Genomic DNA, 14189 nt, shown 5'->3' on the forward strand with positions numbered 1-14189 from the left:
CAACTTTTTGTGGATGACTCAAATCTGGATAGGCCAGTCAAGCTTTAACTATATCTACATCTGTCTGCAAAGCAATATTTCTGCTTTAATGTCTTGCAGGGACCTCAACATGATTGAAGTAAGTTCTTCCCACTAGAAGCACCCTGTGATCCTGCAATGGCACCACCATTACACCAGCCAATAGTCAGTGATTGTCATGTTCCGGAATGTTCTCTTTCTTGGTGAAAGAGACCTTAAATCCATCTTTTCCTTCCTATTTCCATTATCCTAAGTGAGTCCCAAATCATCCCAGACTTAGAATCATCTCAATTCTAGGACTTACTCCATCACAATCAGGAATCTTCCTCCTTTACCCCTTTTTTTCCTCCTCCCCCCTCCCCCATCCTGTTGACTATATTTTATTGAGCCCCTACTATGTACCAATTATCCCATCTAATCTTCACCTCAGCCCAATGAGGTATTAATATGAGCCTCATTTAACAAATGAGTAAAACAAGGACTAGGTCGAATAAATCATTTCCCAAAGTCACACATCTTACTGGCAGAGCCAGGATTTGAACTCACCTCTCCAAACTGATGTTTTATCTTACATGGGAGAGTTAAGTTATGGTTCTGAAGTCAGTGCACAAGGGAAAAATTGTATATACTCAAAAATGCCCTTGAAAAACTCTTAAATCATCCATAAGGGACAGTACACATGGTTTTGTGTGTTTAAGCCTGGGCAGTAATAGGTGTGTATAATATGTGATATAAAAGAATGAGAGTAGTATGGCACATGTGACAGACACTGCTAACTATCACAGCCATTTCCTTCTCCCATCTTTCCTACAGGCAGAGCTAGTCTCCCATAAAATAGCAAAAATGGTAGGTATTCATGTTTCCGGTCTTTCCTGAAGCTAGAAATGGTCATGTGACCCAGGTATGGCCAATAAGATGTAGGGGGAAGCCTGCTGGAAACTTATAAGAAAGATTTTTCTTCCTAGATTAAAAAGAGAAAAGCCTCCAATGAAAGTTTTCTCTTTCTGCCATTATTTTCCTGATTTTGGATGAGGCTGTGAGAGGAGGAGACGTGACAGCCATTTCGCAACCTTGAGGCAAGAAAGCATGAAGTAAAAATTCAACACACTGAGGAAGGTGGAGTGGAGGATAGAAGGACATCACTGAGCTAATCCTGGTCCACTGATTTGTGGATTTCTAAGTCCGGTGACAAAAGCCTTTAATGTGAAAGCCCCCTTTTAGTTGTCTCTTCTGTTACTTGCAGAAAAAAGCATTCCTAACTGATGTACTGGGATCTATGAAGAACATGTATCATGCTGGTTCCTTGGAAAAAGTTCACTAAATGGAACGACAGGTAGAAATGACCTCACTATTCAATTATTATATTCTTCCTTTTTCTTCTTATATGTGTGCCAATTACATATCAATGATTTTGTGTAAGTGAAATTTGCATAGGATGGGATTCTGCTACACACTTCCCAGTTCTGTTTTGAAAATATCCAGGGCTATTTCCTACCAGTATAAACTCCTCAGTCTAGTTTATGAAGACCTCCCAGTCTGATCCCTTCTGTCCATTCAATATTAATAATCCTGTAATCCCTGGAATACCAACATGAAGCAAAAGAGACAGCACCAGCCACATTTCAGTGCCCAGAGCAGGACTTAAGAGCCTTAGGTTTCCTTCCTGCCTCTGTCCCTGATGCCAGAGTTTCATATCTTGAAATTCTGTGGGTGGTCTCCAAATGTGCCTGTGAGCAGTGAAAACAAAACAACCCATGGCCTGTGTCTCTACAGTACCACCTAAAAAGCCTGACTCCTGAAATCAAAGCTTCTTAGGGCTAAAGGGACTCTTGGGAGTAAAGTATTCAATACTCTTTAGCCCACGATGTTCTCCAAAAGAGGTTTACACGTAGGTGAGTTACACACTTAGAGAATGTACTCCAGCTGCCTGGTTCTGTGTGCAACCACACACAGCAGGCCCGAGAACACACCCCTGCTCAGGCCCTTCCCCTTCTGCACAAACTTGTTCATCTTTGTGCCACTTTATTCATGCAAAGTAGCCAACAAAGCTGATTTTGAAGGAGTTTTAGTCCGTTCAGAGCTATGACACAAAAGATACACCACAACTCCTGGAGTAGGACCAAAACCACGTGTACGCATATCCCAGCCCCAGTACGTGCGATAGTTAAGGCAACACTCCCAAATGCCCTCCAAAACTGCACCATCTCACCTAGACCAGCTGTCATGCATGAGCACTCAGGCAGAGACTTCTCTGCCTTCAGATCAGTTTATTTCTCAGTGAAACTTCCCGCCACATTGGGAGGTCATAAGTACCACTGATTCATTCATTCAGTCAAAAACATTTATTGAGCACTTACTTACTGTGTGCCAGGTGCTATTCTAGGCACTGAGGAATACAACCTTGGGCAGAAGAAATGAAATCCCTGCCCTCATGGTACTTGACCTAGTGGAGAAGATGGGCAAAAAATAAATAGGTAAAATATCCAGTTTGTCAGAAAGTGCTAAGTGCGTGGAAAAAATCTAAATAGAAGAAAGAAGACAGGAAGCGTTGGGAGAGTGTTGAAATTGTAGACAAGGGGTCAGGGGACCCTGAAGTAAAGTCTTGAAGATAAGAGAATGGATGGAGCAGATATTTGGGGAAAGAACCTAACAGGCAGAAGAACCCGAAGTGCAAAGGCCCTGAGTTTTCAAACTTGTCTGAAGTGTTCAAAAAAATAGACAGCAGGAGCCTGGTAAAGCTGAAGCCCAGTGAGTGAGGAGGAGGGTAGGGGGTGATGAGGGTGGGAGGTGATGTGGGCAGATTGTGCAGGTAGGTCCTTGTGGGCCATGCTGAGGACTCTGGATTCTCCACTGAGCAAGACAGAAACCGCAGGAGGGATGTGAACAGAAAAGTGATTTGATCTAATTTAGGTGCTAAAAGGATCCTTCTGGCTGCTTGTGTTGATAACAGGCTGTGGGAAAGGAGGGCAGAAGCAGAGAGCCCTGGGCAGAGGCTGCTCTAACAAACCAGCCGAGAGATGATGATGGCTCAGCCCAGGGTGGTGGCAGTGGAGGTGGGATAAGTAGTGAATGCATATTAAAGATGGAACCTGTAGAATTTGCAGAAGGATTGGCCATGGGGTGTGTGAGAAATGGAGGAGGCATCAAGATTTCTGACCAGAGCTCCTGGAAGGACAGAGCTGCCATTCACTGACAGGGGAAGACAGGGAGGGGCAATATTGGATATCAGGAGTTTAGTTTTGGACATCTTGAGTGTGAGATGCCGGTGAACTCCTCCCTCAAAGTGGGTACTTTGAGAGAGGTCCAGGCTGGAGATGTTAAGTTTGGGAAACATCAACATAGAAGGAGTACTTAAACCCCTGAGGTTGGATGAGATCACCAAAGGGCTGAATATAACCAGAGAAGTCATGAAAATGGGTTCTTTCTTTTTCCTAAACGAACCCCCCCCCACTTCCCCCTCCCCCCGGTTCTCAGCTTTACCCTTCTACTACACAACCCCACTAAAGGTGAGGGGCTTTTGTCTCTGGGTCAGGCCCAGGTTCCCAGAGAGAGGAGACATTGTCCAGCTTCTGCAACCTCTGTCACAACACAGCATCTGCAGGTCCTATACTTCCTCCCTGCATAAATCAAAGCACAGCGCCTTCTCGGTTGGCAGCCTCTGCCTTGGCCCCAGGCACCCACTTGCTTCCCGTTCCATTGAGATTTCCTCTGCCCGCCAGGCAGCTACCTCCCTGCCTTGGTGAGAAGAGAGAAGTCATTAGTCCTGAAAACTGTAGAAGCAGTGGCCAGATGCCTCTCTAGAGGCAGGCTGGCATTTGTCACAGCAATTCAAGAGGACGAGACCGTGATCAGCCCCCAAACCTGTGGAGAGATAGATGGCAAAGCCTTCTCCAGCCACATAGGGAAAATGGCCAAGAAGCTCAGTACAGAACAATATTACCTGGCCATCTGGCCCTCACTCAATCTTTCCCCACCCCAGTCGGGGGCAGAGGGAGAAAGGAGGACACCTTTTGATAATCAAGTGTGCTGGGCATTGAGCAGGGTGCTGCAATCTCTAGCCCACTAGGCTTCTGATTATTGCTGCTTGCATTGATTTGGGATCCTCTGAAAGCAGATCCAAGACAAAGACTCTTGGGAGGTTATCCATGGAGCTACAGGGGGTGAACTAGAAAGCAAAAAGTTGGTAAATGGTGTATAATGAACGGCTTCATTGTGAGCAACTGGGATTCAATCCTGTGGAGGACCCTCTGAGAGGCTGTAGAACACACCTCTGAGTTTTCTCACTGAACAATGGGAAAACCAGGGTATTTATACACTGACTCCCTTGCTCATTGGTTAAGGGCTTCTCCTGGGGGTGCTCAGTGTCTGTCACGTGGGCTAAACAAATCGCCTTCTCCTGAGATTCTGGAGAAGGCTCTCCAACACATATGCAGAAAGATGGGAGAATTGGAGGTGCAAAGAGGTGAGCTTGCATAGGAACTGCCCACCACAGTTGCAGGTAAACCCAAAGGTGAGCTGTACAAATACGGAGTGGGGCACGTGAAGCATCAACCGCACTCCTCCAAAAGAATCTGTTTTAACTTTCCCTTCAGTTCACCAACTCCCATTTCTGAAGCACCCAGAAAGCTCCAGGGGCTCAGGTCACAGTATCTGCCACATATATTGCCTTCTTTATTCTCTACCACATCTCTAAGAGGTAGACACTCTCATTACTCTCCTCTTCCAGGTGAGAAAACCAAGATTCAGAGAGATTAACTCACATTCTTGAGTTCATCACTGGCAGAGAGTCCCCTGACTTTGAAGCCCAGGTCTTAGCCATCAGTCTATGCCAATCTACCATTTCTGGAAATCTGCCCAATTTTTTTCCTGCCACAATGGAGCCCAAGATGGGGGAGAAAAGGAAGGATCCCCCTGACTTCCCTGAAAAACTTGACTTTAGGGAAATAGGACTCAAGAAAATGGATTCTGGATCCAGATCTACCTGAGTTCAAATCCTGGATCTACTATTTATGAGGTGGGTGACTCTGGGCAAGTTTTTAAAGTTCTTTGAGCCTCAGTTTCTTCTTCTGTGAAATGGGGATAATAATGGTACTTAACTCAGAGGGTTGTAAGAATTGACTGAGCATATAAACATGTACAGTATATCATGTTATAACTGCCTTGTAAGTTCTAGTTTGTCAATGTTGCCACTGTTGTTAATAACAGGTATTATCTTCATAAGGATACTGGGGTGGATATAGCTCTTTGCCTGAATTTAAGTTGGGCCCAGGGTTATCCTAGATTTAGGGATGTGTCCTAGCACAGCAGCTGAGATCCTGATCTGCCCTTTACTAACTGCGGGACCCTTTGTAAGTAGCTTGATCTCTCTGAGCCCCAGATTCATCTCTAAAAAAAGCCTTATGCAACTGAAATGTGATAATGCACATAAAATTGTTAATATAGTGCTGGCACATAGTAAGTGCTCAATAAATGATAAGAATAACAATCATGGCAGCCAGCATCATTATTATCACTGTCGCTGTTGTTACAAGATGGAGAAACAAGCTCCTGCTGCTAGGAAGTGAGGTGGTTCCTGATGGAACATGGTTCAGCAAATATCATGACAACCAAATGCTCTGAACAATAAAAAGATCGATGCTCTCTCAACGATAAAACTCTCTGAATGATAAAAAGCATTTGTGCCACAGTGGGGGATCCTTTTGGTACCAAGAGTGACTGATCCTCTGCTTGGGGAGGGGAGGGATTAATGCAAAGAGACATTAAAATAAAAATGCAGCTGGCATTTATAGGAGCCGTTCATTGGTCTCATGAGTTAGAATGCTACTTGTGTTTTATTGTTGTTGTTTGGAATGCTGTTTTTATTTGCAGGCAACTCAGAACAGCTGTGTAGGAGGTAAAGGAAAGAGGAGAAGCTGAGGAATGACTACAAGTGCTGTTCAATTAATCAAAAAGGGAAGAGAGAGCGAGCGGTGGGTGACTTTGGCCAAGTCATTTTGACCCTTCTGGTCATCAGTTTCTTCAACTATCTAAGAAAAAAGGGGGAATTGGAATTACTCTCTGAGGCACCCTATTTCTCTATAAAGGGACCACAGGCTGGGTACTTGGGGGGACAAGAGAAAGAAAGAGAAGGCAAAGTTCTGATGGCAGAACCCAAGGGGTGGCAGTACTTATCTATACCACCCCTACTGCCCCCCAAACTGGGATCCAAGGCTCCCTGACATGAACATACCTTCTGATTCTGGAAGATTCCTAATTATCCATCATCTCGACGTGACCTTGGACAAATTACTTAGCCTTTCTGTGTCTTAACTCCCTGTGAGTAAAATAAAGGAGTTGGACCTGCCAGAGTCCACTGAGCCCTTACATTCAATGATGCTATGAAAACAAAGCCAACATCCCTTCCCTGATGGTCTCCAAGTACTTGGGTCTTTTCCTCATTTCTGTCCTCAACACAAAACTGCCCAAAACCTGGGGTGGTACAGAGGACCTTCCAAAAAGGAACCTTTGTTTTTTACAGTCACAAAATGTCAGGGTAGATAAAGACCCAGAGCTCATCTGCCCCTTGCCTGCCTTATCTGATGTCAGGGTATCTGTCATAGGCTCCTGGACTGTTTGACTATTTCTATCAATGCAATGGTCCGCATCTCCTTAAACAGCTTAGAAAATTTCCCAGAACACTCTGATTATCAGAAGTGTTACCACCTTCCAGTTTAGCAAGCATTTATTTTACTGAGCACCTACTATATGCCAGGTATGGTGCTAAGCCCATGAATAAAAAAAAAATCATCTTCATTCCTACCCTGGTAGTGTTTGCAGTCACTTTTCTTAACACGTACAAGTGTATTATCTGACCTCTTTGATGTTTACATGTATTTGAACATTACAGTAAAAGCTCTGTTATCTCAGAAATATAGCCAAGCTTCTGAAATCTTCCTCTTACACATTTTTAGTTTAATGATCAGAACTTCAAATACAAGGGGAGGATGCTTTAAAAGGGGTTGATCAATTACAAAGTTAGAATTTCTCTGGGGCCTTGAGCTACACAGAGCACACAAAAATCCACGGGTAAGATCTTTTCCACCAAATGTCACACAAAAGAAGGCCAAAACCTTGGTAATCCATGAAAAATGAATAGTGTTTTAATGCTGCGGTTTGCTTCAAAATGTGAGAACACAATGAGTTAATCAGAAAGTGCACATTCAAGTCATCTTTGTCTCAATGTCAAATTAATACACTTGAGTCCCCTCCCCCAAGAACACGAAATTAAGAGTTTACTGCATTTCCCCACCGCTGACATTGAACAGAAGGCTAGGTTTGCAGGGCTTTTATTCTTCTCTCCCTGTTCCTAGCTTATAACCCAACAGGAGACTAAACCGCCCCTTGCAGTTTGAAGTAATAACATTTGAGCTATGTGCCTCTGATTTGAAGGAGATAGAACCACCAGACAGTAAGGAAGAAGGGTTGATTACTGGAGAAGTAAGAGTAAAGAAAGAGAAAGAAATGCGGGGAAAAATAAAGAAGGAAAGGAGAGGAGGTTAAGAAATGAATAGAATCTACAGTAGTGGCTCCTTGTGGCTTTTGACCCCCTGAGACTAATGAAAACTACAGACCAGAAAAATATACAAACACACAATTTTGGCATGCAATTTCAGAGGGTTCATGAATCCCATTACTTCCAACTCTGAAGCTATCTGTCTCAAATGAAGAATTTCTCCTCTAGAGGCCCAGCAGATATCAGGAAACTAGAAAAGAAAAGACCACCTTGTTGTAATCAAGGAGCAGATACAAACATCCAAGTAGCAGACTGACTGACCTATTAAATGGCCGCCTTTCAACTTACTGAGCACTTATTGAGACTTACTATATGCTCAGCAGAATGTGAGCTTTCCTAGGTGTTTCAAGAACCATGTTATAAAAAGCCAGGTTTTCTTTAAAATTTAATTTAATTGTTTTTTATTGGGGTATAGTTGTTTTACAATGTTGTGTTAGTTTCTACTGTACAGCGAAGTGGAGTTCCCTGTGCTATATAGCAGGGTCTCATTAGTTATCTATTTTATACATAGTAGTGTACATATGTCAATCCCAATCTCCCAATTCATCCCACCCCCTCCTTCCCCCCTTGGTGTCCATATGTTTGTTCTCTACATCTGTGTCTCTATTTCTGCCTTGCAGACTGGTTCATCTGTACCATTTTTTCTAGATTCCACATATATGCGTTAATATACCTTATTTGTTTTTCTCTTTCTGACTTACTTCACTCTGTATGACAGTCTCTAGGTCCATCCACATCTCTACAAATGACCTAATTTCATTCCTTTTTATGGCTGAGTAATATTCCATTATATATATACATGTACCACATCTTCTTTATCCATTCGTCTGTCGATGGGCATTTAGGTTGCTTCCATGACCTGGCTATTGTAAATAGTGCTGCAATGAACACTGGGGTGCACGTGTCTTTAAAAAGCCAGGGGTTTTGGGACTTCCCTGGTGGCACAGTGGTTAAGAATCCACCTGCCAATGCAAGGGACACGGGTTCGAGCCCTGGTCTGGGAGGATCCCACATGCCGCAGAGCAACTAAGCCCGCGCGCCACAACTACTGGGCCTGTGCTCTAGAACCCACGAGCCACAACTACTGAGCCCACGTGCCACACTACTGAAGCCCACGCACCTAGAACCCTGTGCTCTGCAACAAGAGAAGCCCCCGCAATGAGAAGCCCGTGCACCGCAATGAATAGTCCCTGTTCACCACAACTAGAGAAAGCCCACGCGCAGCAGCGAAGACCCAACACAGCCAAAAATTAATTAATTAAAAAAAACAAAAAAACAGGGGTTTTTAAGGCTCCTTCCCACCAGCAAGGTCAAGCCAGCTCCTGGCAGCAAAAGTCAGCCCCAGGAAGCATAAATTGGTACAACCACTTTGCAGAGCAATTTGGCAATATCTAGCGAAGCTGGGGATACACACAGTACACAACTCAGCAATTCCACTCCTGGGTATATGCCCTAGAGAAATCCACAGGCAAGACTGAGGAGACAGCTTGGTTCAAAATGGCACAAAACTGGAAACAACCCAAATGGACAAATACATGGTAGACTATTCATACCACAGAATACCATGGAGCAGTAAAAATGGATGAATGGGAACTATTCTTGTCAATCAGATTGACCTCATGTTGAATGCTAAAGGCAGTTTGTAGAAGAAAACATTTATAGAGAAACTCAAGGCATGCATAACAACACATATATACTTCTTATATACTTCTGTAGTCAAAATGTAAAATAGGTACCATGTATGTCTTATATTCTTACATAAAAGTGTAAATACACAAATGGAAATGATAAACACAAAATTCAGGAAAGCGTTTCTGGATGGAGAGAGAAAGGAGTGGGGCCAGGGAAGGGAATGCAGGGACTTACACTGTATTATAAAGGTTTCATTTTTAAAAAAATTCTTATTGGAGTATAGTTGATTTACAATGTTGTGTTAGTTTCAGGTGTACAGCAAAGTGAATCAGCTATACATATACGTATATCCACTCTTTTTTAGATTCTTTTCCCATATAGGTCATTACAGAGTATTGAGTAGAGTTCCCTGTGCTATATATAAAGGTTTCATTTTGATGGCAGTTTGCCATCTCACCTCCCTGTCCTCACCTCCTCCACTCTTTCCCTCACCCACTCTGCTCCAGGCACGCTGGCCTCCTCACTGTTCATCAAACACACCAGACACAGTTCAGCCTCAGGGCCTTTGCACTTGCTGTTCTCTCTGCCTGGCACTCTCCTCCTTCAGCCATCCTCATGGCTTTTTCACTCACCTCCTCTAGGTTTTCATTCAAATATCACCTTCCTAATGCAAGTCTTCCCTGGCTTCTAGCCCTCCTGCCCATAATACATCCCATCCCTTCTCTGCTTTATTTTTTTCTCTGTAGTTCTCATCAACATCTAACACACTAGATATTCCATTCATTCATGCATTTTGTCTTTCTTCACCACTAGAATGTCAGTTCCACAACAGGAGGGGCTTTTGTCTGTTTTGTTCACTGCCATGTCCCAGAGCCTGGCACATAGTAGTTGCCCAATAAATACTCATTGAATGAATATTTGCATACACAGGCATTTGTTATATTATTCTCTACTTATTTTTGAATGTCTGATTATTTTTATTATACATTTTTTAAACAACAACAACAAAGTCAACCACTGGGCTCTTGCACAGATGAGTTTCCTAGAGAGTGACAAGTGCCCAATGCCATAATATGTCCCAGGAACCTTCCAAGGTCCCAAGCCAAAGAAGTGTGGGCCCAGCAAACAGAACTCCCTCAGTAAACACCCAAGCCTGCTAGAGCTAGCCCACAGTGCTCACAACAGACCACTCAGATCTGAATGCCTCTACTGAAACAGCCCAATATGATACAGCTCCTTCTGTGAGAAGCAACATTGTTCTGAAACAACAGATACGTTCAAAACTTTAATTGTGAGAGCCCAGCCAACACAGCATGGGTACTAAGACCCGTGACATCTGCCAAGAGAGACAGGACCTGGAGCAGCAACAAACCCTAGAGGAGAAATACGATCCCCTAGAACAGAACTATGACCCCATGCAGGATAACTGTGAGGAAGGTCTCCCAATGAACAGGGGTCTTGGAAGAGAAGAAACAGACTTAGCTTGGGAGAGAGGAGTAGGTAAACAAAGGAGCCAGAAATCATCACAAAATAGTAATGTCTATATTGGGACCTGATAAAGGGCTTTGGGGTCTGTGACAAAGATTGGCTTGCTCTCCACCAAATCCATTTCCGTTTCCTTCTAAACACAGTCTGATGTTTCCCAGCTTCCCTGCAGCGATGTGTGGGCATGTGACTGAATTTTGGCCAAAGGCATATGAGTGAAAGAGGTAACATGCAGGGTCTCAGCCAGGCCCATACAACCTCCCAAATATCACCATCCATGCTCATTTCTCTTCCATGGTTTGATGCAGACAAGCAGACCTGATCTGTGGGTCAACAATAAGGAACCACAATGTAGCAAGGGCCCGGGTCCCTCAAACACTGTGTGGAGGAAAGAAGCCTGCCAATAAGGAACAGCTGTTTTGGTCTTTCAATGAGTGAGAAATAGACTGCTGTTGTGTTTAAATCATTACCTAGTTTTGGAATTTTTGTTGTTGTTGTTATAGCAGCTAGCGTTACCTTATACAGGGTCCTTGGTGGAAAGTGCATACACATTCCCCTTTCAACTATGGTTCATTGTATCAGATCTGAAAACTCCTCAAAACTGCAGTAACTGCACCTTTCTTAGACTGGTTTTCGCCATAATCCCACCTCAATCTCTTGCACCCAGAAGTCCTCAAAAAACATTTACCAACTTAAAATAAAGGCAGGATATCCCCAAGCAAAGCAAAAGAACCACGCATGCCCAACAGTTAAAAACTTGAGCTCTGGAATCACATAATCTCAGGTTCAAATCCCAGCTTCATCACTTACTAGCTGGGTGATCTCAGATAAGGTCCCTCTGTGCTTCAGGTTCCTCAATGGTCACATGGGAATATTAATATTTCCTAATTCATTGGGTTGTTGTGAGGATTAAATGAGAGAATGCACATAAAGCACTTTGGAAGCAGTCAATTCTAATAAGCTATTATTCTAATTGTAACAGAAAGCATCCGCTCTGATATGCAGCTGAGATGAGGCCACTGGGGGGGAAGAAGGCATATGCACATTGAAGAAGAACATGGGGGCTCAGCCTTCCCGAACCCAGCCTGGACCACATCAACCCTTAGGTTTCCAAAGTCCTCGTAATTCAAGATAATTCTAAGAAACACAGCACAGGCCACTTACCCTGTTAGCACCACCACGAAGTCCATCACATTCCAACCATTCCTCAAGTAAGAGCCTTTATGGAAGGCAAACCCAAGGGCAATGATTTTAATTCCAGCCTCAAAACAAAAAATTCCAATGAAGTATGGTTCTGTGTCATCCTGGAAGGGAGAAAAGGTAAGGTCAGTGTCTTTGGCTTGGCAGAGGGTGGCATGAACAGGGAACCAGCCCACTCAGGTAAGCGTACCCACTTCCCCTCACCTCTCCTGACCTTCCAGCACTCACCGCCCTCCACTGCATCCTGCCTGGAGTTACCCTGTCCAAAGGCTTTTGCAAGAAAAACAGAAACATGGAGAAGACACCTCCTTCTTTCCTTTTGGCCAACTTTACACACTACTTGGCCAAACAGAATTGTTTGTTTGGATGTGAGCTGTTCAGTAGGGCGGCCACATGTGGCTACTTAAATTTAAATGAATTTAGATGAAATAAAATGAAATATTCAGTTCTGCAGTCACACTAGCCACATTTCCAGCGGCTACCATATTGGACAGTGCAGACGTAGGACATTTCTATCACTGCAGAAAGTTCTACAAGAAAGCACTTGTTTAGAACGTTTACTTGTCACCTATATCATTCAGGCCCTTGTGCTTGGCCCCTGTGCACTGACCTCACCCCCAAATCTGACACTTGCGATGGTTCGAAGCTGGTATGCACCAGTACAGCTGTTCAGGTTGCTAAAATACTGGAATCAATGCTTCGGCACTGGCTCGCAAATGGCCAACGTCCCAACTCCCAGCCCCCTGCCAGACGTCCTGCCAGATCTGGCTTCCAGCTGATAGTCTATAGTACTTGGAATTAAGCTATAAGCTCCGCTCCATCAGAGAGCCCCTACATGGATGTTTCCCCACGTGTTATGGCAATGTTTCTCAAGCTTCAGTCATTTGCATTCTGCTTTCATAAGTCTTTCCATGCCAGCTTGCCACCAGTACTACCATTTGTTTACTATTCTTTCAAGGGACTCTTTTTACATAGCTTGATTGTAAGCAAAAACAAACAAAAAAGTCCTGAAATCATAGTTTTTCTGGGCTAGTTATCTATTTTTAGGATATACATTATAATATGTAACTATTAAAATTTAAAAGCCTTGAGATCATTGATGCTTTGTGGATTAGGAATGAGTGGATTCTAACATCTCTCTCTCCCTACACTTGAGTTATGACAGCTGGCTTTGAAATGGTGATGGAAAGGAGAGAGGTCTCCTTCTTGGCACTGTCAGAATGCCAGGAGGGGAACCAGGGAGCTGGGGGATGGCTAGGGGCATCGAGAAAGAGCTTAGTACTAGTTTACAGCTCTGCAGAGTTTCACCAAATCATCAGCTGGATTTTGAATGTCCCTCCAGAGCTGATATTCATATATAGGAAACACTGGGGATAGAAGAACGAGCTAAATGACATCCCAAGCAAGCAACCAGGCAAAAGTCAGAACGTGGGACATTCCTTAGAGCAACTGGACTGGTTTCTGCAGAGTCAATGGCAGAAGGTAAAATAACTGCTTTAAATTAAAAGTCTTAAGCAACATAAAATCTAGACCATGTTTGGGTCTTGGTTCAAATGTCCTGTAAAATGCCATTTCTGAAACAATCACGGATATTTGATTAGTGGCTGGGTCTTCGATGATTCCCAGGAACCACTGTTGTGTTGGGTGTAAACATCTCACTGGGGTGATGTAAGAAAGTGCCCATATTTATTTTTTGGCCGTGCCGCACGGCTTGCAGGATCTTAGTTCCCCAACCGGGAATTGAACACAGGTCACAGCAGTGAAAGCACCAAGTCCTAACCACTGGACCGCCAGGGAATCCCCAGAAAGTGCCCATGTTTTTAGCAATGCAGACTTAAGCATATGGCAGTGAACTGACATTTTATCTGGGATTTGCCTTAAAATACTTTGGCCAAGAAAGACAAACCAAGGAAATAAAAAAGGGACAGAAAATATGAAATGAGGCAAAATCTTGACAGTTGTTGAATCTGAATGATGGGTTCATGAGGGGTTCACAGTACTGTTCTCTGTGTATTTGTGTATGGTCAACATTTTTCACAAGAATTTTGTTTTGTTTTTATTTTGTAAATTTTATTTATTTATTTATATTTTAATTTTAATTTTTTTGGATGCGCCTTGGGGTGTTCAAGATCTTAGTTCCCCGACCAGGGATTGAACCCGAGCCCTGGCAGTGAAAGTGCCGAGTCCTAACCACTGGACGGCTAGGGAATTCCTAAGAATTTTGTTTTGAGTGTGACTTTTCATGGACGAGGCGACCACTCTCACCCACCCCCCTCCAGATTGACATGAGGGCTGCTGGGGG

The 14189-nt window shown here is 43.6% G+C and overlaps 1 protein-coding gene across 3 annotated transcripts in view; it reads right to left on the reverse strand.

Moving 5' to 3' along the window:
* The window catches only part of CACNA1A (calcium voltage-gated channel subunit alpha1 A), a 234429-nt gene that overhangs the window by 177903 nt on the left and 42337 nt on the right, over positions 1–14189 (reverse strand). For all 3 annotated transcript variants that reach the window (XM_068534814.1, XM_068534815.1, XM_068534816.1), the window contains exon 3: positions 11852–11991. In XM_068534814.1, coding sequence (XP_068390915.1) covers positions 11852–11991 — 140 coding nt within the window. The remainder of the gene's footprint in view (positions 1–11851; positions 11992–14189) is intronic.

This window comes from Eschrichtius robustus, chromosome 2, assembly GCF_028021215.1.
Source record: "Eschrichtius robustus isolate mEscRob2 chromosome 2, mEscRob2.pri, whole genome shotgun sequence".
NCBI classification, from domain to species: Eukaryota; Metazoa; Chordata; class Mammalia; order Artiodactyla; family Eschrichtiidae; genus Eschrichtius; species Eschrichtius robustus.